Consider the following 21,765-nt stretch of genomic DNA (forward strand, 5'->3'; position numbering starts at 1 on the left):
ACCCTTTGGCCATATATTTACAGGAATGTTTCTCAATAAGGCTCTGATTCATCCAAGCACTTCAGCATACTTAATTTTAAGCATGTGGGTAATCCCAGTCTCTGTTCGGAAACCTGGGACTAGTGCTTTACTGAATCAGAATTGCTGTTGGGTGTCTGGGCTGACCCCTTTTGGAGAAAGATGGTGCCATTTGTTGAACAGTTCCAGCTTTGAGCTCCAGAATTTCACAAGGTAATTCACCCATGTGAAAAGGTTATGTTTTGTAGCTACTTGTAATTACTCTATGTGCAAGTAGCTATGTCACCAAGGAGAGGAATCTTAATGTACCCAGTGCATAAAAGGGACGGAAAAGCAATTATGGCAACATGTTGAAGTAGAGTATTTGTCAATACTCCAGAGCCAGTTAAAACCCAGATTGGCAATGTTGTATGGGGGTAACTCAGTCTCAATGCCAGCTCTTTTTACTTTATTACTGCTTTGACTTTTAATGCATTTTCTCCTCTCCAAGTGTGTATATATCTCTGTGTTGCTGCCCTTAGTATTAATGAGAGCTACATGGACTCATCAAGATGAGAGTAAGCAGTACTGGACCCCTGAGTCTACTAATGTAAAAAGTGTGAAAGTAGTTAATTTCTCTGGTGTCAGGCTATATCTTCAAGAAAACCAGGTCAACAAAGAAGAAAGTTACTCGCTCTAAATTAACCCTCAAGTCTATACTGACTCCCTGCTATATAAAGCCTCCAGCCAAATGCACTAGCAACTGAGCGACATGAGGATATCAGAGGCCCCGTTTTCCCAATCAGGCCCTTTCAGCTGAAATCTATCCATTAGTCAAATTCATCAAAGGGCTTGAATGCAAAAAGGGTTTTTTTCTGCCTCATGCTTAACCTTTATGTGATTGCACCTCTTTGGAGAATAAGCAAATCAAGTGGAAATACCCTCCCATTGGAGTCATGAATGATTTAGCTTTATTCAGTTTCTATCATTTCTGCTGAGAGGTCTAAAAATAAATAAATAAAGGGATGATGGGGAAATTATACAAGAGCTGAATTACATAGTGATTGGTTTGGGCAACATTTTCTTATATGCTCCTAATATATCCTCATCATTAAGACCAGAAAAATGTCAGACTGAAACACATTGGCTGTGGTTTCAGTGGTATGCAGAGCTCAGGTGAGCCTCCCGTCGAGTCAATCTGGTGATTGTGCTTTATAGATGGTTTTGGTGATGGAGATGTATGACTATACCGCCACAGAGTTATAAATGCTCTCCATGGGAAGCCTTTGAGATGACGGCATTGTTATTGCAACAAACGGTCTCATGATTAACAATCCCATCAATCTGTGTTGTAAATGTTACTAGACGTGAGGGAACAATGCAATTAAAATGCCGGAGGGCTATTCAACAAGGGAGTGGGGGATATCTTTCTCATAGAAGCATATGAATCAAACTATGGTATCCTCATTTAGGTGGAAATTTCTAACAGGATCGCTTTTGTTTCTGAGTGTGTTGGATTTACTTTGAGTAATGATTTCTCCATCATGAATGCCAGCAGCCTGTATGGTTTTTTGTTTTTTTTTTAAAGAATTTCTGACTTTCAGATACTGCCCTTATAGAATGTAATAACTCTGTAGAATGTAATAGCAAAGTATAGCCATTCCAGAGCACCTTTGCACCATCCTATAGAATGTTTGGCCTTGTTTACACAAAAAAGATTTTTTTGGTATAATCCAAGGTGTGAATAAGGCTATACCAGTGTACCCCTCTGAGTGGGCACTCTCATTCTGGACATTTTTTTTTTGTTTTTTTTTGTTTGTAGTTTAGCTTATGTCGCTGGGGATTTAACCTAAAACAAAAAAAGCCACTCTTATACCAGAGTAAGTGTACACCTGGAGGTTATACGGCTATAACTATGTCTGTATAACTGCACTGGTACACAGGTAAAAGGCCTAATGGACAATTATATCCCTTCTATAGAATTGTTCAATTTACCTTGAGACAGGAGACCATTCTCTCAGAAATTCTGTAGGTGTTTAGAATAAATTCTAGGGAGCCTTATTTGTTTGATCTCTGTTTTATAGGGCTTTTCCATAAGGGTGAGGGTGCACAACTGCCTCTTCGTGCTATACTTTCTCTTGAATAAGGGTGTCATGGCTTTAAGATGGCAGCACTCTTTGGTGAATTTTTTTTTTGTAATTTCTCAGAGTATTTAGTTTAATTCTTTTCTGTAAGTGAAGTTAGTGCTGGTGACAGGTTCTGGATTGAAAGCTCTGGGGACTGAAGCCCTAACAACTGGGCGTGCTTCCCCATCAGTGCATCCCCACCCTGCACTGGAGAGACCAACCTGAAAGGATTTCTCCTACACTGCTTTGGAATGGTCAATCTTTGGCTTCTCTTTTGAGACTGCCAACAAGAAGACCAATTAGTGCCAATCCAATTGTGGCAGCAAATGCTCAACAGTGCTTTGCAGCAGTGGCTGATCTTACCAACTAAAATGTGTGCTTCACGTGTGGCTGCTCCACTGGGGATTTGGAAATAGCTTTATATGAAGTTGTTCAGTTGGAACTAAGCAGGGAAGGGCAGTTGCTGGGAAGGAACAGACATGAGCCCCAACTGTAAATCACAGAATAAAGGAAAACTCAGTGTGAGGTTCACACATTTCCCATGTCCTTCTGCCAGTTGCTACATCTACAAAGCAGAGTTGGAGCAAGGTCCCTTTGTAGAGGTGCTGCCAGCTCTTGGCCAGAAGTTTTAAACTCTAGTCTGTTTGGAAAAGCTTGGAAACCTAGTGCCCCAGAGAATACTGTAGTTGGGTACATTCAAAAAACCTAGGTGCCTGATCCTGCCTCCATTTTGACCAACAGATGCTGGGTACATGTACAATAGCTAGATATAGATTCAAATAGCAATAGGTATAGATCCAACCTGTTATGATTAGGATGGACAAGATGTATGGAATCTGTATCGCCATAGGAAGTCCTAGGGGCTTGTCTCTTCCATAAACCTCCCCTTCCTATGACCATATAGGATTGTTCCTTATAGTATGTTCTTTAGTCCAGTTTTAAATTGGTCAAGTGATGGGGCTGGGAGAAGATTCCATCATATAATACATCTTGCTCTTAGGATGGTGTGACTAATATTCCTTCTTTGCTTACCTGTATTTCTGTGTTTATCTTTGTGGAGGCAGTTATTTTATCCAAGAGCAGCAATACCAAGCCCTGGACAGAGGGAACAGGCAGAGCCCAGAGCCACCTACCACATTTGAGTTCCTTTTATTTTTCTTGGAGGCTTTTCCCTTGGCTTTGATGACAATCTCTCCCCTTTGGTGGTGGTCTTCAGAGAGCTCTAATAAAAAGCAAGAAAGTGGGTTTGCTTGCCGAGTGGGCATTATAGCGCTAGTCATTATAATTCTAGCTGGGTGAGTTCAGTCATGGTTTTACAATTCTGTACCACAACAAGCCTACAAACAGCCTTGCCATGCCATCTCCACAAACTCTTAGCTGGCACATGCTGATATTGTTGGAAGATCAGTCTAACTGTTAGCACCTTGAATATCGTTTTTAAGACTGCTTTTTTTTTGGTTTATTGTTTTTTGACAGCTTCCTTAACCTAATGAAATGCCTATTTTTGAAGACTCTGTTGTGTCCTGAAGATTAGATCAGAATGGATCAGGGAGGAAACTGCACAAGAACAGTGAGAGTCAGTGTGATCCAGTTGAAAGGGCAGTCAGGAAACGTGGGTTCTACTCCTGGCTCAGCCACCAATCTGCTGTATTATGATCTTGGCCCTCCACCCCTCTCTTCCTCTGCTTCCCCTTGAACCCTTGATCTGTCTTGGCTATTTAGACTGAAAGTTCCCTGGGTGAGGAACTGTCTCACACTGTGTGTTGGGACAGCACCTAGCACTGTGGGGATGTGATCTTGATTGAAGAGTTCTAGGTTCTACTGCAATACAAATAATAATAGCTGAGGCACAGTGGGCCTAATGCTGCATGGCACTGAGCTCCTGTTAAGTCAGTGGGAGTTGTGGGCAACCACAATGAAAAACCATTGTTTGGACTGGTTAACATTACACTCATTCACCTATGCAACCTGTCATTTCTATCAGCAGGCACCCAGAGACTGCAGGGGGTTTAACCACCTAGCAGAGGGCCCCATCTACTTCTGCATTCATTGTGTGTGATCCCTGCATCAAAGACCCTCAGTCTAAAGTCACTGGGCTCCCATTGACCTCTGTGAGAGTTAGATGGTGCCCTAAAGCAATAGGAGCTGGACCACCAGGTGGCTCTTTGCACTTACACTTCCTCACCTACTCATTCGCTCCCTAACTCTCTCACTCCTTCTCCCATTCACCAGTTTGGTCACTTGTTCGCAGGTTTACTCACAACTTCTCTCAATCTAGGGGAACGGGATAAAACGTAATGCTAGGCAAAGGAGGCTGAAAATCAGGAAAAGCAACCACACGATGGGATCAATAAGCCTGGGGCATAAGATCCCCCAGCGAAGGGGGGAAAGCCCCATTACTTGCTTGGGACAGATTGGACAAAATGCTAGAAAATGTCCCATAGGAAACAGTCCTGAATTGATTACTGGGAGATGGTCCAGATGGGATCTGAGAGGGTTTTTCTGTTTCTTAGTTTATGTAAAAGTAAAGCACCGCCTTGCTTGATAGCAAGTCCTCAGTACATGAGGCTCAAGTGTTGACCCGTAAGGCGAGGCAGTTTCGTTGGGAGTCAGGGTTCTTGGCTTCTGTTCGCAGCTCTGCCACTGACTTTGTGTGTCCTTGGGGAAATTGTTTACTTCTTTATGCTGACTCAGTTCCCCACCAGTGAAATGGGTATAACAGTTTTCACTTATCACAGAGGGGTATTGCCATTCTGAATTACTATGCATTTAGACAGTGCTTTGGGATCCTGCAATGGAAGGTACTATACAAGCTGCGGAGTGTTATTATAATGATAATGTGGAGACACCAAGTACTATTAGTATGTTTTCCAGAAACAGGTCAGTTGTGGGTTTTAGTAGGGGAGCTTTCCTTTCCTTTCCTTTCCTTTCCTTTCCTTTATGAAAATGTCACATAGGAACTGACAGACTGGATCAGACCAGTGGTTTATCTAATCCAGAATTCTGTTTCTGGCAGTAGCCAATACCAGTTGCTTGATAGGAAGCTGGAATGAGCCCTGAAATGGACAATCTTTCTGTTCTAGTCAGATTCTTGTTCCATGCCCATTACCATTATATCTGAGTACCTCTGTGGTATCTGAGCACCTATAACCTGGCCACAGGGGAATTTGTTTCCTAACCCCAGGCAGCTAGTGGTTGGTTTATGCCCTGTAGCACAGTGAAAATTAAACAGTAAAAATTAAACCCAAAGCTTCTAATAAGAAATGGATACTAGTAAGAAATGAATTCTGCTCTAAGGCCTTTGCCTTCTGCTGTTATTGCACAGAGAGCTCACTCAGGGGAAGAAGTCATTTACACTAAGTGGCTTCTGTGCTTTTGGGCTCTTCAGTTCAACACAAGTAGCTGACAGGTAGAACTGGTTTTAACTGGACCTAAGATTTTGGTCTACAGTGCATGCAGAATTCATTGTGCCTCAGAAACAAAAGCAAATTATCATCTGCTGTGTTTTTCTAGCTAGAAAAGTACCTACCTCCATAGTTTGTCTCTGTTGCACACTGATATTGTTGTGTAGCGATGAGTGAACTTTAAGAAGCTGGAGAAAGCATTGGGCCTGTGCCATAACATACGAGTCCAGACTCCACTTCCCCAGCACCTGTTTGGGTCCAAGGTTTTATTCAAGCTCCATCTCCTGTTGGAAAGATAGGTTTCAAAGTTCAGCTGCCATTGCAAACTCATCTAACCCTTCTTGGGCTGAAAATCTGGTGAGATCAAACTTTCTCATGAGACTTCTGGTACTTCCTACCATTGGCTTGGTTTGATGTGCCACACGAGAACAGCCTTGCTTATGTGGTTTCAAGTATATTGAAGCCAGGATGTGAGATGCATGTGGGATTAGGAAGAGAGAAAGCTTATTTAAGTTTTTTAACTACTGAACAGTTTTGATGGATTTAGTTTGCATTTTTGGCCAAGGTGCTATCTCTTTGTCTATATTTATCCAGCTATTTACAGCCATCATTATAATATCTGGGTTGGTGCTTTTATACTGACTAGTAGGCCATCTCTACTGTCATGAGTGATGGCTGAATTGAAAACCTAAGGTGTCCATGTAGAGATGGGGATGAGCCAGAAAGCTAGTATCTGGGTTTGAAATGCCTCATGGGTTAGCCATGTCCAAATCAGGTTTTGATTCAGCTCACTATAGAGATAGGAGCTTTCTGGAGTGTTTGGCTCTTGATCTGAATTTCCCTAGATTTTATAGTATTTGGTTCTAACCTGTCTCTAGTTCATTGTCTGTTGCTGCTGCTGCAGATGTCAAGCCCCATCTCTATAACCCTGCCTTGGACTAGTCAGGCTACCTTACAGGTGCAGCCCAATGTCTCACAAAATGAACCAGAGAGAGAATTAGACTTTTGCTTCTAGGTTGTGGCATTTTTTTCAATGGGTGCAGCATATGTGATGGCTGGAGCTTGAATCCTGCTATCCTGTCTCCATCCTTTTTGTTTTAGAACGCACCTTATTTGTGTTCTAGAAGGCACAGTCGCCCTCACTGGATTTCTGTCAAATGGAATCCCCATTCCTTTGCTCATGTCTCAGACTGAGGGCAGGAAGGAAGCCCTGGTAAAGCAACCTGGGCCTTTTTTTTCCATCCTGTGGCACTGAAGAGTGAAAGTGAAGGAATTTAGGCTTTCTTTACTCCTCTTATTATCAACAAGTGCCTTTCTGAGTCATTTGGGCTCCGACATCAAGTGAAAAATTCTTTCACATGCTCACAGTGACAAAGGAAGGGAAATGTGCGGCAAACAGCCCTCCTTACCTGGCCAACAGGGTCTCTGTCACCTACCATTGCTGACCATGGTGCAGTTCTTAGGATTCGAATTGTGTGTGTCAGGCTCAGGTTACTCTATTCTGTCAGCACAGTAACAAATCTAAAATAAAACCACTCTGAAGTTTGGTCTAAGGAATATTTGTGTGTGTGGATCCAGTGCCCAGGAATAGCATATGTGGAGGGGTAGAGGGGGGTGGGGTGGTGGTGGTGAAGGGGATTAAGCCCTTTGTGCAATAGCCCTGTTCTTGGATCATCTTGAAAACTAGTATTCAATATGGTAATTAGCCACACTACTAACTGGTAGGTTTTACTTCTCTTAAGGTATTAATATACAATAAAACTATGAATTAAAATACACAACACTGCCTATGTAGTGTGTCCTGAAAAGAGACTATCCACACTTAATTAGACATGAAAAATTTAATGGAAACAACAAACGTACATAAAGATGGGATGTGGCTAAAACATGGAGTTGGTAGTTAGGAGATCTAGATTCCATTCCGAGCGCTAGCCCTAACTTGTTGTGTGACATTGGTCACGTCACTTAAATTTCTCTGTACCTTGGTTTCCCCATATACAAAGAAAGCTAATTCTCCTTTTTGATTTATCATAGGGCTTATTGGAGACTTAACTGATTTGTGTTTGTGAGGGCCTTAGGGATCTTCTGTTGTGTTAGAAAAATGCCAGAGGTTGTTATAAGGAAGTCCTGTAGTAGAAACCATCCCCTCTCCAGAGCTGGGCAAATTGTTTATTTGCAATACATTGCGTAATTTATCCAATACATTATTTGCAAATAGGTTGGTTGAATTATCAGCCCAGCATTTCAGTTGTGCAAATAATGTTTTAAAACATTCATTGAGTAATTAAGGAAAATATAAAGAAATTCATCAAATAAATGATCTGACAATTATTAGACTGGCTGTACCCATCTCAGAAGCTTCTCAAAAGCATGTCCTGTAATAAGGGTGCTGTAAAGAGTCTAGACCCATGCGTCGTTCATCATTTTTCCAGACTAATTCTTGCCTAACTACCATAATACTAATTCAGAGCCCAGTGTTCATACTGTGCAGTATGAAGTGCCTTCAACTCCCATTAAGTTCAGTTGGACCTGGACCTTGCAGAAGGAGCTCTGCATCAAATGCCCAGGCTATGGTATCTGTATGGAAGTTAAATAAACATCAAGGTGCCTTCTACATGGGTAGATTAGGTTCAGTGCTAGTCCAATAAGGGCTTCTTGTTAAATAGGTCCCCTTATCAAACTTGGCCCTAGTGCATTCTCTGTCTCTGCGGTGTGCGATTGTAAAGAGTTGTTTTTTGGTGAATTTACAGAGAGTTCTAGAAAGCGCTGTAAAACAGAAATTTGTGGAAAGAATATTTTTGCTTCACTTGTCTCTCGACTTGAGGACAAGTAAATTGTCACTTTTGTTTGCAAGTACTTAATGTGTTTCGGGCTACTGGTCCACCAAATTTGGATGTCCTTTGGAAAATGTTGGAACCTGACAATATCACCGGGAAAACTTGCAAATATAAGCAACCTACTGGCTTTATGAAAAAGGCAGAGGTGCAGTCAAGGGGCCTGGGCACAGGTCATGGAGCCAGGGACTCTTGAGTTCAGATCCTGTCTCTGAAACTGACTCCTTCTGTGGCCTTGGGGATGTCATGTGACCCCTGCTCCCTCAGTTTACTCATTTGTAAAATGGGTGTAACTAATCTTACCTTACCTACTGCAGATGGGGAGAATATCAGTGCTTGTAGTGTGCTTTGACGATGAAAAGCATTAAGTATCAAGCTTGACCTAGATTTTGTTTTCTATGCACAACTGATTCTGCTACCTGAAGAGCTGAAAGCCCACAAATATTCTTCACAAACCTATAAAGTTTGACTTCTTAGAGGAAGGTCAGCTCAAGGAATGGGGTAAAACAAGTCCTGCAGATCTACTCATGGGGATCTGGGTCATCTTATACACTCAGAACCCGTGCAATAGTGGTGAAAGATTTACTGCAAGTTCCTTCTGTGCAGCCACATTTTTGATCAGACATTTCTTTACTGGCTGAATGTCTAGAAGAGGAGTCAGAATCCTCTAACAGTTTGCAGGGCCTATGCTTTCATGTAGCCTCCATGATGCGTTGTTTTCTTTTGTGTGTCTTGCATTGTTAACGTAAATTGAGTGGACGTCTGTGGCTGTTAAGTTCTTGCCATATGGAAAGTCCCTAATGGCTGCAGAGTTGGGTCTCTCGCTTCCTGAGATGAAATACTGATTTGGAACTGAGCCCATATCAACCACATCTAATACATCTCAAGATACAGCATTAAAGAGCAAGGTTTGAGGAGGTGATCCGAGAAGAAGCTGTGTAACTGGCACATGTAAAGCTGTCCCTTCCTGGCGAGGTCACCAGGCTATGTATACCCATCCAGTCTTATCGCTCAGTGCACAGTTCGTTCACTGAACAAAGCATAAGCACAATTTATTCTCCTGTTAAAAACTGTGAGCATCATTGTGAAAAGCAGTGGGTAATCCCAATTACGGTTGGATTGTTCTCATCCAGACATGCAAGGAGGAGGGTTGACATGACTCATTCCATGTTAATCAGGGACTTGTGGAGGATTAGATGGCTCATAAAACTGTTAATGGAAAACAGAACCTTTCACCTCTAGGTCACTGATATGAATATAGCCTAACTCAAAAGAGATTGAGTGTTCCATGTTCACGGCAGCCTGGGAGAGATGAATTCGGGGGCCTCCATCTAGTTTCTAGTGGACAGGTGTTTGCATCATGAAACCCATCACCACAATCAGCACTAAACTGGCACTCTCAGCAAACAGACCAAGGGTTGAATGGGCTATTGAGTCTGTTCTTCCCTCCAGCTCTGGTTTGAGACAAATCAGTAGGGTAGTGCAGGGAAAGTTTGCTCTGCCAAATGCCCATGCTGCACTTGCTCTGTAGATAGAAGATTTCCAACATGATCATCCATTAATTGGAATTGTCTGCAAAATCTCAGCCACATCAAGATGGGAATATACCACTTTGCCAAGCAAAATATAAAAGACTGTCCTGTTTCTAAAATTCCTTGCCAAGATGCCATAACTAGGAACACCCAGATATATACTGTGCTAACTAAAGCATACATGAAAGCCTAGTTCCTTGAACAGCATGTGTGTGCATAGGTGTGGCTTAGAGGTAGGATGAGGTCTTTGCTTGTTACTCATGTAGGGCCTGATCCTGAGAAATTCTGAGCCCCAGCAAACTCTGTTCCCTTCAGCACTTCTCAGTGTCAGGCCCTTAGCAACTCAGAAATGGGATATTCTATCTATTTAACTAAAAAATAATGTATTTTTAAAGCAAATGGGGGTGGCAATGACAATGATAGTAAATGCGGGGATTGTTTATTCTAGCTGAGTGTTTTGTTTTTTCATTGTATATGTGAATGTGTTTGGGTCTCTGGACAGAGCGTTTGCTGACTGTCTCTTGTTTTGTTTTTAAAGCTGATCTGTGGTGGTTCTATTGTAAGTGCTGAGGCAGTATGGGATCACGTCACCATGGCCAACCGGGAGTTGGCGTTTAAAGCAGGAGACGTTATCAAGGTCCTGGATGCTTCCAACAAGGACTGGTGGTGGGGTCAGATCGACGATGAAGAAGGATGGTTTCCCGCCAGCTTCGTAAGGGTGAGTGGCTCTCCCTTCCTTATCTCACTGCACTGGGTTGTTGCTGTCACATATGAAATGCGGGGCCAATTTTGAATTTAAAACTCCCACTGGCTTCAATGGGAGATTTGGTTGTGCAGTAAATGTGGGATCGAGCTCCAGTATTTGTATCACTGATGTTCCATGTGTTTATCCCAACAGTGCAGCCTTTCTCCATAACCTCCCCATAGCAGACACAAGCAGTCATCTTTGCAAGGGACATGGGCCATTTCCCATTATTTTTGGTTTTATACTGAAGCAGATTTTTGCTGTATCCACCCAGCTCTAGGGGTGCCCCACCAGCACCCACCCTAACAAAGAAAGCCTTTCATATGTCAGAATGACACCAGAGCATTATTATTATTTTTGTCTTCAAAGAACAAAGGCACAATAGGACACTTTCCTAGCTATTGTCAGCTCTTGCCATTTTAATAGGGATCTCTCTGTTCTTCATCAGAGAATCAAGAGCCAGATGTTAACCATGTCCTTTTTCTTCTTCTCATGCTTTCTTTCTTTACTCTTGCGGAGGAGGGATAGGCAGGATCATAGATTGTATTCCTTTGAAGCCTAGAGGATGTGGTGCAAAAATGAAGATTTCTTTTCTCTTGTAAAATCATCTAAAGATGATGCTTTCCTTTTAACGTTTCAGTCAATTTGACAAGCTCAGTGCTGGTGGGAGGGAAGGCTGTTTTATATTCAATATATGATGAAGCCCAGGCAGTATCCAGCAGTGATGCTGTTTTGTTTTATTTCTCTGCTTAAGTCACCATTTTCCACCTCCCCCGGCTCCTTTTCTGGAGGTTCCTGCATTATCAAGACTCCTCCTCACATTTCTCCCATGTTTACAACATTCTTTAGCCTTTGAGGCGCCATTATTTGCCAGTGACCCTACTGGCCAAGGAAGCCTGGATAAAACCCATGAACCAGTGCTCCTTAATGGTATATAGAAAACCAGCCCTGCTCTCCTCTTACCTCCCACACACACCCTTCTCACTGTGGGACTTCAGCATGTTGCTCTTGATCCTTTCTTAGCTCTGGCCAGACCTGAGACTAAGAGACGAGGGACAGGAAATCCAACATGGGTCACCTGTGTGGTAATGCAAAGTATGATGATTAGACCACCCAGCTAATTAACCCTCCTTCCTTCATTTTGTTTAATGGGATGCTGTGGGCTCCATCTTGCCCCCACTGAGGTAAAAAGGAGTTTTGAAAATTGGTTTATAGGGGAGAAAGATTGAGCCTTGTCAGATAATGACCACATTTGTGAAAAATATTCCCCATCTGTGTTGATGAGATAACCTGGGGTAACAAGGGCCAAATTTTTAAAATCCAAATTGTTTTTGTTTTTTTTAATAATTCCACTCGGTAAAGAGTAAAATAGCCTGGTCAGTTTCACTTGCCTGTTCTCATTCACTAAACCAGTGCTGTTGTGCGTGGGTTGGCAGTTAATCAGGTCTGGTTGTAACAGGTTTCGTAAACAGCCCTACCACCCATGACCAGACTTTATTTTAACACAAATAAACAAAACCACTTAATGTAGGGCCTATGCTACTTGATCATTTGGGTCAGTAGCCTCCCAACAATTCCCCTAGCACAAAGCCATTCGAAGGGTATGAAGTTGATTTTAGAAGACAATAAAGACAAAGGAGATCAGTTAAATGAAACCAAAACCGTGATACACTGAGGCTTTATCAGATGCATTAACAGTAGTTCAGGGATCATTCTTGTGCCGAGGGAAGCATTGGCCTTTACGTGTGAGTTCCTTGCCTGTGTTGTTTAATGTCACAGCCTCTTGGCCTGCTCTTGCCTGCCCTGAAATCAGTTCACCCATTAACTTCACTGGGAGCAGGATCAAATCCTCCATCTGTGAGATACGTACTCAGCTGGGTTTGAGCTCAGAGTCACTCCCTGGGACTGAATGATGGACTCCTGACAAGGCGTAAGAGAAGGCAGAATCCATACTGCTGCCACAACTATGCCAATTAATACTTTACAATGGATACTAGACATTTCAAAAAATTGCAAATGGAGGCCTGCTATGGCGTACCCCAAGTTCTGCATGGGCAGCTGAAAGGGAAATTCAAGCACTTAGATCTATAAAGCAGCGATGCTTCTTCCACACGGTACCACAGACCTGCAAGCTACCACAAACTGAGCCACCCTGTCCTTGTTTATCAACTGCAAGAATAACTGCCATTGGAGCTCCCATGTTCTCCTCTTCTCCATTGTCTGAGGTTGCCGCTAATCTTTCTTGCCACTTGATTTCTGTTCTTCAAATTCCCTTTTTCTCCTTTTCCTGACCAAGAAAACCATCAGGTGTGATTCTCACCAGGTGGCTGCTATGGCTTCGGCGGTCTTCAGAGGCAGTGGCTCTAGCCCCTCATTAGCTTGCAGGCCAAGCACTGCACTGTAAAAATTTGTGAGGATTTGAGGGTTAATCTGCACACTCCTTCAGGAATTCATCAAGAAACTAATCAGGGGAGATTTTAGCTGTTCTTTCCCTGCCGTCCTCTTTCTATACGGTGTACTTTATATTAAACAAATTGCTTTATTGCTACAAGAGGACTGTGTGTGTTCCTCTCTTTCTTTTGAGTCCCGGAGCTAGTCTACACTAGAAGCGCTACAGCGGCATAGCTGCACCGCTGTAGCTGCATCACTGTAGCGCATCTGGTGAAGACGCTCTATGCTGACAGGAGAGAGCTCCCCCGTTGGCATAAAAAAACACCTCTGTGAGAGGCGGTAGCTATGTCGGCAGGAGAAGCTCTCCTGTCAACATAGCGCTGTCCACACCGGCACTTAGGTCGGTGTAACTTATGTTGCTCGGGGGGTGGCTTATTCACACCTAAGCCACATAAGTTTTGCCTACATAAGTGGTAGTGTGTACAAGCCCCTACTCTATGTATATGACTGCACCAAACTCCATGGGCTGGCTAGAGTTGTTCTGCTTTGATTTACTTGACAAATATTTGCACTGCCTTTTATGTCCACGTTTTTATTAAATAATGATAGGAGGAAACAAAGCAATATAGAGTCCTGCAGATGATCAAAAGCAGTGAGACAAATACGATCCCAGATCATATTACTGCAGACAAGATGGATCAGAGAACTCAAAACACAGACTGGGAACTATCCCATGAAAATGTTGTTTTAGAATGAAGGAATTTCACAGATAGATACGGTGAGGCAATTAGTGACGTGTGAACTTCATGTTTGGGAATTGCTTTATAAATAAGCACCCTTAAGTTTAGATCCTTATCAGAACCATGTGAATCTCTGCTAGCTGCAAAACTGAGCTGGAAAAATCTTATTTCTGGGGAGAATTTAGATACTTCCTGCCTCCAGTCGGACCAGCTTTTTGCATGGCATTTGGCACCCACAAAGTCTGACTGTAGGAAAAATTCACACTTGCAAGTGCACCTCCTGCAGTATGTTTATGTACATTAATGTGAAAGGTTTATGCACACAAATACCTGGGACTTCTAAACTGCATCTGTAGGATTAGCATATATACCTGTTTGTATGTACAAAGCCTGCCTTTATCTTAGGTTCTCTGATTGTGACTTGTGGTTAACCTGGAAGGAGGGAGGGAAATAGGAAGGAAGGACAGGGAGAGCCTGTGAAGTGTGGGAGAGCGCAATGATTTTCAAGGGTAGAAACTAGATGTTGGGAACAGGGAGTTGTCGGGATACAAGAGGAAGCAAAGGAGAGGAGGGTATGTGATATGGTGAATGAATGATTTTCTATCAGAAATCATCCTGTTCTGCCACTCACTCATGGAGAAATGAGGCTACTGAAAGCTCTTTAATCTTAGAGAAGCAGATGCGTGCTCCACAGTTCTTCAGATTGAAGGCTAGATAGAGAGCTTGGTTTGGGTCCAATTGAAATATCTACCTGGTAGTTAACTGCATACTGTCAAGTGAACATTCCAGGAAACAGTACAGAACTGATCTGTCAGGGTGCAAATGTCAGCCCTGTATTTAGCTGCACACTGTCAAGTGAACATCACATGAGCTGACTGGGATCTGACAGGGTGGGAGTTAAGTTTGGAAAAGTGGCCAGAATTTTACTAAAGGAGTCCATGGGTTTATAGCTGTGACACTGTCTGACATTGGTGGCTCTTCACTCTTTTAGATAGAGGTGTTGCTTCTGCTATAACATTGCTAGAATTATATATGTGCTATTTGGCTTTTTGCTGCATTCACATCATGTTCTCTGAATGGCTCCCCAAATGATGGTCCAGAATCCCATTTGTGAACTCAAAAGGTTTCTAATATAGACTAATGTTTACTCTGCAAAGGCCCAGGAACTGCAGAGCTGATGATCACCACACAGTTGGGTTGCTCCAAACAGAGGTGGGTCCAATCCAAACCCACAAACTCCACATCCAAATGTGACTCTCTGTAACGTGCCACACCGAGCCCAGACAGGACTCAAGCACTCCGAAAACAGATAAACTAAGCATGGCCAGTTTCGGCCTTAGACATTTCCCATGGAAGTAAATTCTAAAGAGGAGAAAACCCTAATGCTTATCACCATGAAACTCAGCCTAAAGACGAACAGCTCATGCACTGCAGTTGAATGCACTTGTCTTGGTGGCGCAGGGAGGGAGAATTTGTTTATTTGTAAATGTGGCCTTAATTCTATGGGTTGCCGGGATGAGTCACTGGGATGTATTTCCCAGCACCTGAACAGCAGTGATTCTTGCTCATATTTACGAGGTTAAACTAATTGGCAAATCTGGGGTCAAGAAGGATTTACCATCCCCTTCCTACATGTTAAGGACTGGAGGTGGAAGGTAAGGCTTCCCTTGAAGCATTGAAGTAGAGTTGTGTGCAGATTCTATCTGGTCATTTCACTGTGGTTTTGGTGTGTGTGGGAAGGTGCATTGATAGCCTTTGTTCCTTCGTGTCATTCTCAACGTTTCCCTGACTGCTGATGTACTTGCTGGCACGCTATCTTTGGCTCACATTACTTCCTTTCTGGTGGTGAGGTAGTGCTAGATAAATCTTTGCAAGCTTTTAAAGTACTGTTTTTAGAGAGGTATTAAACCAATGTCTTGTTTAAGTGCTTAACAGCTCATATGCTCTATTTGGTAGGGGTGTTTAACTTTCATTAATGGGTGTTGTGATTCTTTTCTCTATTGCACACACATCATTCTAAGGGCCATGTCTAGCTGGCTTTCTCATCCTGCATTATTTTTAGGGCTGAGCCCTGTTGTGTGTGGGCATCTTGACAAGATAGCCAACCAACCTCCAGGCTTTTATTATTTAATTAGCATTAATTTAGCACTGGCCACTCTGATGCCTAGGTGAGGTTTTAGAGGGCAGAGAAAGGGGAATGGCATTAAAGCAGTACTCACCTGCTGGAAGTGTAACATTAAGAGTGCTTAAATAAATGGCAAAGAGTCCTGTGGCACCTTATAGACTAACAGACGTATTGGAGCATAAGCTTTCGTGGGTGAATATCCACTTTGTCGGATGCAACGTGTATTTCATGTATTCACCCATGAAAGCCTATGCTCCAATATGTCTGTTAGTCTATAAGGTGCCACAGCACTGCTGCTTTTACAGATCCAGACTAACACAGCTACCCCTCTGATACTTAAATAAAATGGTCTGTACTGCTGGGCCAGTACATTGTAAGGGAGATTTCAGTTCTCTCTCCCATGGCAAATCCAGCATATCAGTAGCCGTAGGGATATAGTCACATACAGACAGAATATGGTGGACTTTTAAAAGCCGGTCTCCCTTTTAGCAGCTGCATAGAATCATCATAGAATCATAGAATATCAGGGTTGGAAGGGACCTCAGGAGGTCATCTAGTCCAACCCCCTGCTCAAAGCAGGACCAATTCCCAACTAAATCATCCCAGCCAGGGCTTTGTCAAGCCTGACCTTAAAAATATTTAAGGAAGGAGATTCCACCACCTCCCTAGGTAACGCATTCCAGTGTTTCACCACTCTCCTAGAGAAAAAGTTTTTCCTAATATCCAACCTAAACCTCCCCCACTGCGACTTGAGACCATGACTCCTTGTTCTGTCATCAGCTACCACTGAGAGCAGTCTAGATCCATCCTCTTTGGAACCCCCTTTCAGGTAGTTGAAAGCAGCTATCAGATCCCCCCCTCATTCTTCTCTTCCGCAGACTAAACAATCCCAGTTCCCTCAGCCTCTCCTCATAAGTCATGTGTTCCAGTCCCCTAATAATTTTTGTTGCCCTCCGCTGGACGTTTTCCAATTTTTCCACATCCTTCTTGTAGTGTGGGGCCCAAAACTGGACACAGTATTCCAGATGAGGCCTCACCAATGTCACATAGAGGGGAACGATCACGTCCCTCGATCTGCTGGCTATGCCCCTACGTATACATCCCAAAATGCCATTGGCCTTCTTGGCAACAGGGGCACACTGTTGACTCATATCCAGCTTCTTGTCCACTGTAACCCCTAGGTCCTTTTCTGCAGAACTGCTGCCGAGCCATTCGGTCCCTAGTCTGTAGCGGTGCATGGGATTCTTCCATCCTCAGTGCAGGACTCTGCACTTGTCCTTGTTGAACCTCATCAGATTTCTTTTGGCCCAAGCCTCTAATTTGTCTAGGTCCCTCTGTATCCTATCCCTACCCTCCAGGGTATCTACCTCTCCTCCCAGTTTAGTGTCATCTGCAAACTTGATGAGGGTGCAATCCACACCATCCTCCAGATCATTTATGAAGATATTGAACAAAATCGGCCCGAGGACCGACCCTTGGGGCACTGCACTTGATACCGGCTGCCAACTAGACATGGAGCCATCGTTCACTACCTGTTGAGCCCGACAATCTAGCCAACTGTCTATCCACCTTATAGTGCATTCATCCAGCCCATACTTCTTTAACTTGCTGGCAAGAATACTGTGGGAGACCGTGTCAAAAGCTTTGCTAAAGTCAAGGAACTACACGTCCACCGCTTTCCCCTCATCCACAGAGCTGGTTATCTCGTCATAGAAGGCAATTAGATTAGTCAGGCATGACTTGCCCTTGGTGAATCCATGCTGACTGTTCCTGATCACTTTCCTCTCCTCTAAATGCTTCAGAATTGATTCCTTGAGGACCTGCTCCATGATTTTTCCAGGGACTGAGGTGAGGCTGACTGGCCTGTAGTTCCCAGGATCCTCCTTCTTCCCTTTTTTAAAGATGGGCACTTCATTAGCCTTTTTCCAGTCGTCCGGGACTTCCCTGGATCGCCATGAGTTTTCAAAGATAATGGCCAATGGCTCTGCAATCACATCCGCCAGCTCCTTTAGCACTCTCGGATGCAGCGCATCTGGCCCCATGGACTTGTGCTCATGCAGCTTTTCTAAATAGTCCCGAACCACTTCTTTCTCCACAGAGGGCTGGTCACCTCCTCCCCATGCTGTGCTGCCCAGTGCAGTAGTCTGAGAGCTGACCTTGTTCGTGAAGACAGAGGCAAAAAAAGCATTGAGTACATTAGCTTTTTCCACATCCTCTGTCACTAGGTTGCCTCCCTCATTCTGTAAGGGGCCCACACTTTCCTTGACTTTCTTCTTGTTGCTAACATACCTGAAGAAACCCTTCTTGTTACTCTTAACATCTCTTGCTAGCTGCAACTCCAGGTGTGATTTGGACTTCCTGATTTCACTCCTGCATCCCCGAGCAATATTTTTATACTCTTCCCTGGTCATTTGTCCAGTCTGTCACTTCTTGTAAGCGTCTTTTTTGTGTTCAAGATCAGCAAGGATTTCTCTGTTAAGCCAAGCTGGTCGTCTGCCATATTTACTATTCTTTCTACACATAAGGATGGTTTGTCCCTGTAACCTCAATAAGGATTCTTTAAAATACAGCCAGCTCTCCTGGACTCTTTTCCCCCTCATGTTATTCTCCCAGGGGATCCTGCCCATCAGTTCCCTGAGGGAGTCAAAGTCTGCTTTTCTGAAGTCCAGGGTCCGTATTCTGCTGCTCTCCTTTCTTCCCGGTGTCGGGATCCTGAACTCGACCATCTCATGGTCACTGCCTCCCAGGTTCCCATCCACTTTTGCTTCCCCTACTAATTCTTCCCGGTTTGTGAGCAGCAGGTCAAGAAGAGCTCTGGCCGTAGTTGGTTCCTCCAGCACTTGCACCAGGAAATTGTCACCTACCCTTTCCAAAAACTTCTTGGATTGTCTGTGCACTGCTGTATTGCTCTCCCAGCAGATATCAGGTTGATTGAAGTCTCCCATGAGAACCAGGGCCTGCAATCTAGTAACTTCCGTGAGTTGCCGGAAGAAAGCCTCGTCCACCTCATCACCCTGGTCCATTGGTCTACAGCAGATTCCCACCACGACATCACCCTTGTTGCTCACACTTGTAAACTTAATCCAGAAACACTCAGGTTTTTCTGCTGTTTCATACCGGAGCTCTGAGCAGTCATACTGCTCCCTTACATACAGAGCAACTCCCCCACCTTTTCTGCCCTGCCTGTCCTTCCTGAACAGTTTATATCCATCCATGACAGTACTCCAGTCATGTGAGTTATCCCACCAAGTCTCTGTTATTCCAATCACATCATAATTCCTTGACTGTGCCAGGACTTCCAGTTCTCCCTGCTTGTTTCCCAGGCTTCTTGCATTTGTGTATAGGCACTTGAGATAACTCGCTGATCGTCCCTCTTTCTCAGTATGAGGCAGGACCCGTGCCCGCTCGCGCGCTCCTGCTCGTGCTTCCTCCCAGTATCCCACTTCCCCACTTACCTCAGAGCTTTGGTCTCCTTCCCCCGGTGAACCTAGTTTAAAGCCCTCCTCACTAGGTTAGCCAGCCTGCTTGCAAAGATGCTCTTCCCTGTCTTATCATAGTGCAGATACAAATAATTGCAGATGCAATTAATGCCACTTAATCATCTCAGTACCTGATTTGTAGGCTCAGTTGGATACTTGAAGGTTCACATATAGGTAACTGTGCCCTCGCTTATTTTCACCAGTAATTTTGCAAGCACAAGAAATGGAGATTGGATTGACACTGGTCTTAGAATCAGACCCAAGATGCATAAGTCAGTGCAGTCCATCCCATCACTTCTGCTGTGCACCTACATTGGTTGGGAGGAGAGATCCAGTTTCTGCTTCATAAAGTGGGAAATGTGTTGCCCCGTCTCACTGGCTCCTGCGTGTCTGCAGCCATCTGTATGCAGTTAACCGGGGGCTTGTCTTCATGTACAGCGCTACAGTGGCGCAGCTGCACTGGTGCAGCTTAGCAGGGGCTTGGCCTCGCTAATAATGTCACAAATATGCATTTGCGTGTCTCATGTACTTCAGGGTGTCCTAGCACCTGTTGCCACTGGGGACTCCTGCTGGGCCTGGAAATGTTGCAAGCCCTGGTGGCTGCAGTACAGCAGGCTGCCACGAGGGTGATCCTCAGCAGACAGGGCCAGATCCAAAGCCCACTGAAGTCAACGAAGGAGTTGGCATTGATTTCAGTGGGCTTTGTCTCAGAGGGAGAAATGCAAGCTGCTTTGGGGGGCTCTTTTTGTTTATCCCCTCAGTTGCAAAGTATAGTGTTGTCTGCACATGCTCCCTGCTGTCTGCTACCGCTTTTCAAGCCCCAGAAAGAAATAGGGGGTGTATGTGAGCTCAGGGAGATGAGCCTGGGATGGGTTTTCTGAAGCTGATGGACTGCAGGAGGGAAGGGAAGGGAAGAGAAGGTTTCTTAGCCCGTGTGTGATGAGTGGGTAAAAGTTCTGAGCTAAGGGAGGTGGTTCTGAGGCATGGAAAGGTCACATGGGAAAGGGGTGGGTTCTCAGCCTGGGGGATAGGACAGCATGGAGGTGGGGGGGTGTTGAAGAGAGCTGAGGGGGGTTGTGAGGCTCTGAGCTGGGAGTGAGACTAGAGTATTGGAGCAAGGGGGACTGGAGTCACTTGGGGGTTGAGAGTGGTGCAGACGGCAAAGTATGAGCTAGCTTGGACTGCGGGGACTGGGGGGGGGGAAGGAGAGTGAGGACTAGGAGAGAAGAGTGAAGGGGTTCCAGAGAGATAAATGCTGCTTTCTTGCACCCTGCCCTTTACTATCAAGTGTCCCAGTTTTTCCCCCTGAAAGGGGAAGCGGGGAAAAGATGCTTCTCTTTCTTCCCCCTCCCACCAAAGCAAAGCACTACGCTGTGACACCCCGGCCCAGTGTCTCCAGTTCTCATTTGGAGATATGATGCACGAGCAGGAAGGGGGCGAGGGTGCAGATACCTACCTGCACCCCCACCAGCTGCCCTGCCACAGTGTTCTCACCTCCCCGTTCATACTCACGGGAAAGGGAAACTACAAGATAGAAAGGACTTTAACTTCTACCCTACCCTACCCTACCCATTGATGGCTTCTTCCCAGGCAGCATCTTGCTGCCCCAGTGATTTATACTGGATAGGATGATGAGAGTAGATTGTTTCTGTCGGGAGTCCTCTACCTTGAGTAAGGTAGAGCTAGGTGCCCTCTTATATAGAGTGCAGAGTATGTGGAGAGACTGTCTTAGTTATTTGTCTCACCGACGCCTTGCCAGTGGAGCCCCTTGACTTGGGACTTTTGGCACTACTGGAGTACAAATAAGTCATAAAAATAACAATAATTTTAGTACAGAGATGTAGCAATATCTTGTGTGTGGCTGCAAACACGCAGATGGAAAGGTCATGACATTGGCTAACCACAAGCTTTTAGCATGAGGAATAGAATTCATACCTGCAGCTCAATATACGCTGGCATAGCTAGGTGATGGTTCTCAAAGCCAGTCCGCCGCTTGTTCAGGGAAAGCCCTTGGTGGGCCGGACCAGTTTGTTTACCTGCCGCATCCGCAGGTTCGGCCAATTGCGGCTCCCACTGGCCACGGTTCGCCGCTCCAGGCCAATGGGGGCTGCGGGAAGTGGTGCGGGCCAAGGGACATGCTGGCCGCCCTTCCCGCGGCCCCCACTGGCCTGGGGTGGTGAACCGCGGCCAGTGGGAGCCACGATTGGCTGAGCCTGCGGACGCGGCAGGTAAACAAACCGGTGCTTTCCCTGAACAAGCGGCGGAACGGCTTTGAGAACCGCTGAGTTAGAGGATTGTAAGGTATAGCTCTTAGTCAGCAGTTTATTCATGTAGGGTCACTGGAGTATCAGACAATGGCTTGTGATTTCTGTCTTGCCATTGAGTACTGAGC

The 21,765-nt window shown here is 44.6% G+C and overlaps 1 protein-coding gene across 10 annotated transcripts in view; it reads left to right on the top strand.

The window, feature by feature from the left end:
• Positions 1–21,765, top strand: part of ARHGEF9 (Cdc42 guanine nucleotide exchange factor 9) — a 259,935-nt gene that overhangs the window by 156,306 nt on the left and 81,864 nt on the right. For all 10 annotated transcript variants that reach the window (XM_048863961.2, XM_048863962.2, XM_048863963.2 and 7 more), the window contains one exon: positions 10,432–10,611. In XM_048863961.2, coding sequence (XP_048719918.2) covers positions 10,432–10,611 — 180 coding nt within the window. The remainder of the gene's footprint in view (positions 1–10,431; positions 10,612–21,765) is intronic.

The sequence above is a fragment of the Caretta caretta genome, chromosome 9 (genome assembly GCF_965140235.1).
Source record: "Caretta caretta isolate rCarCar2 chromosome 9, rCarCar1.hap1, whole genome shotgun sequence".
Classification (NCBI taxonomy): Eukaryota; Metazoa; Chordata; order Testudines; family Cheloniidae; genus Caretta; species Caretta caretta.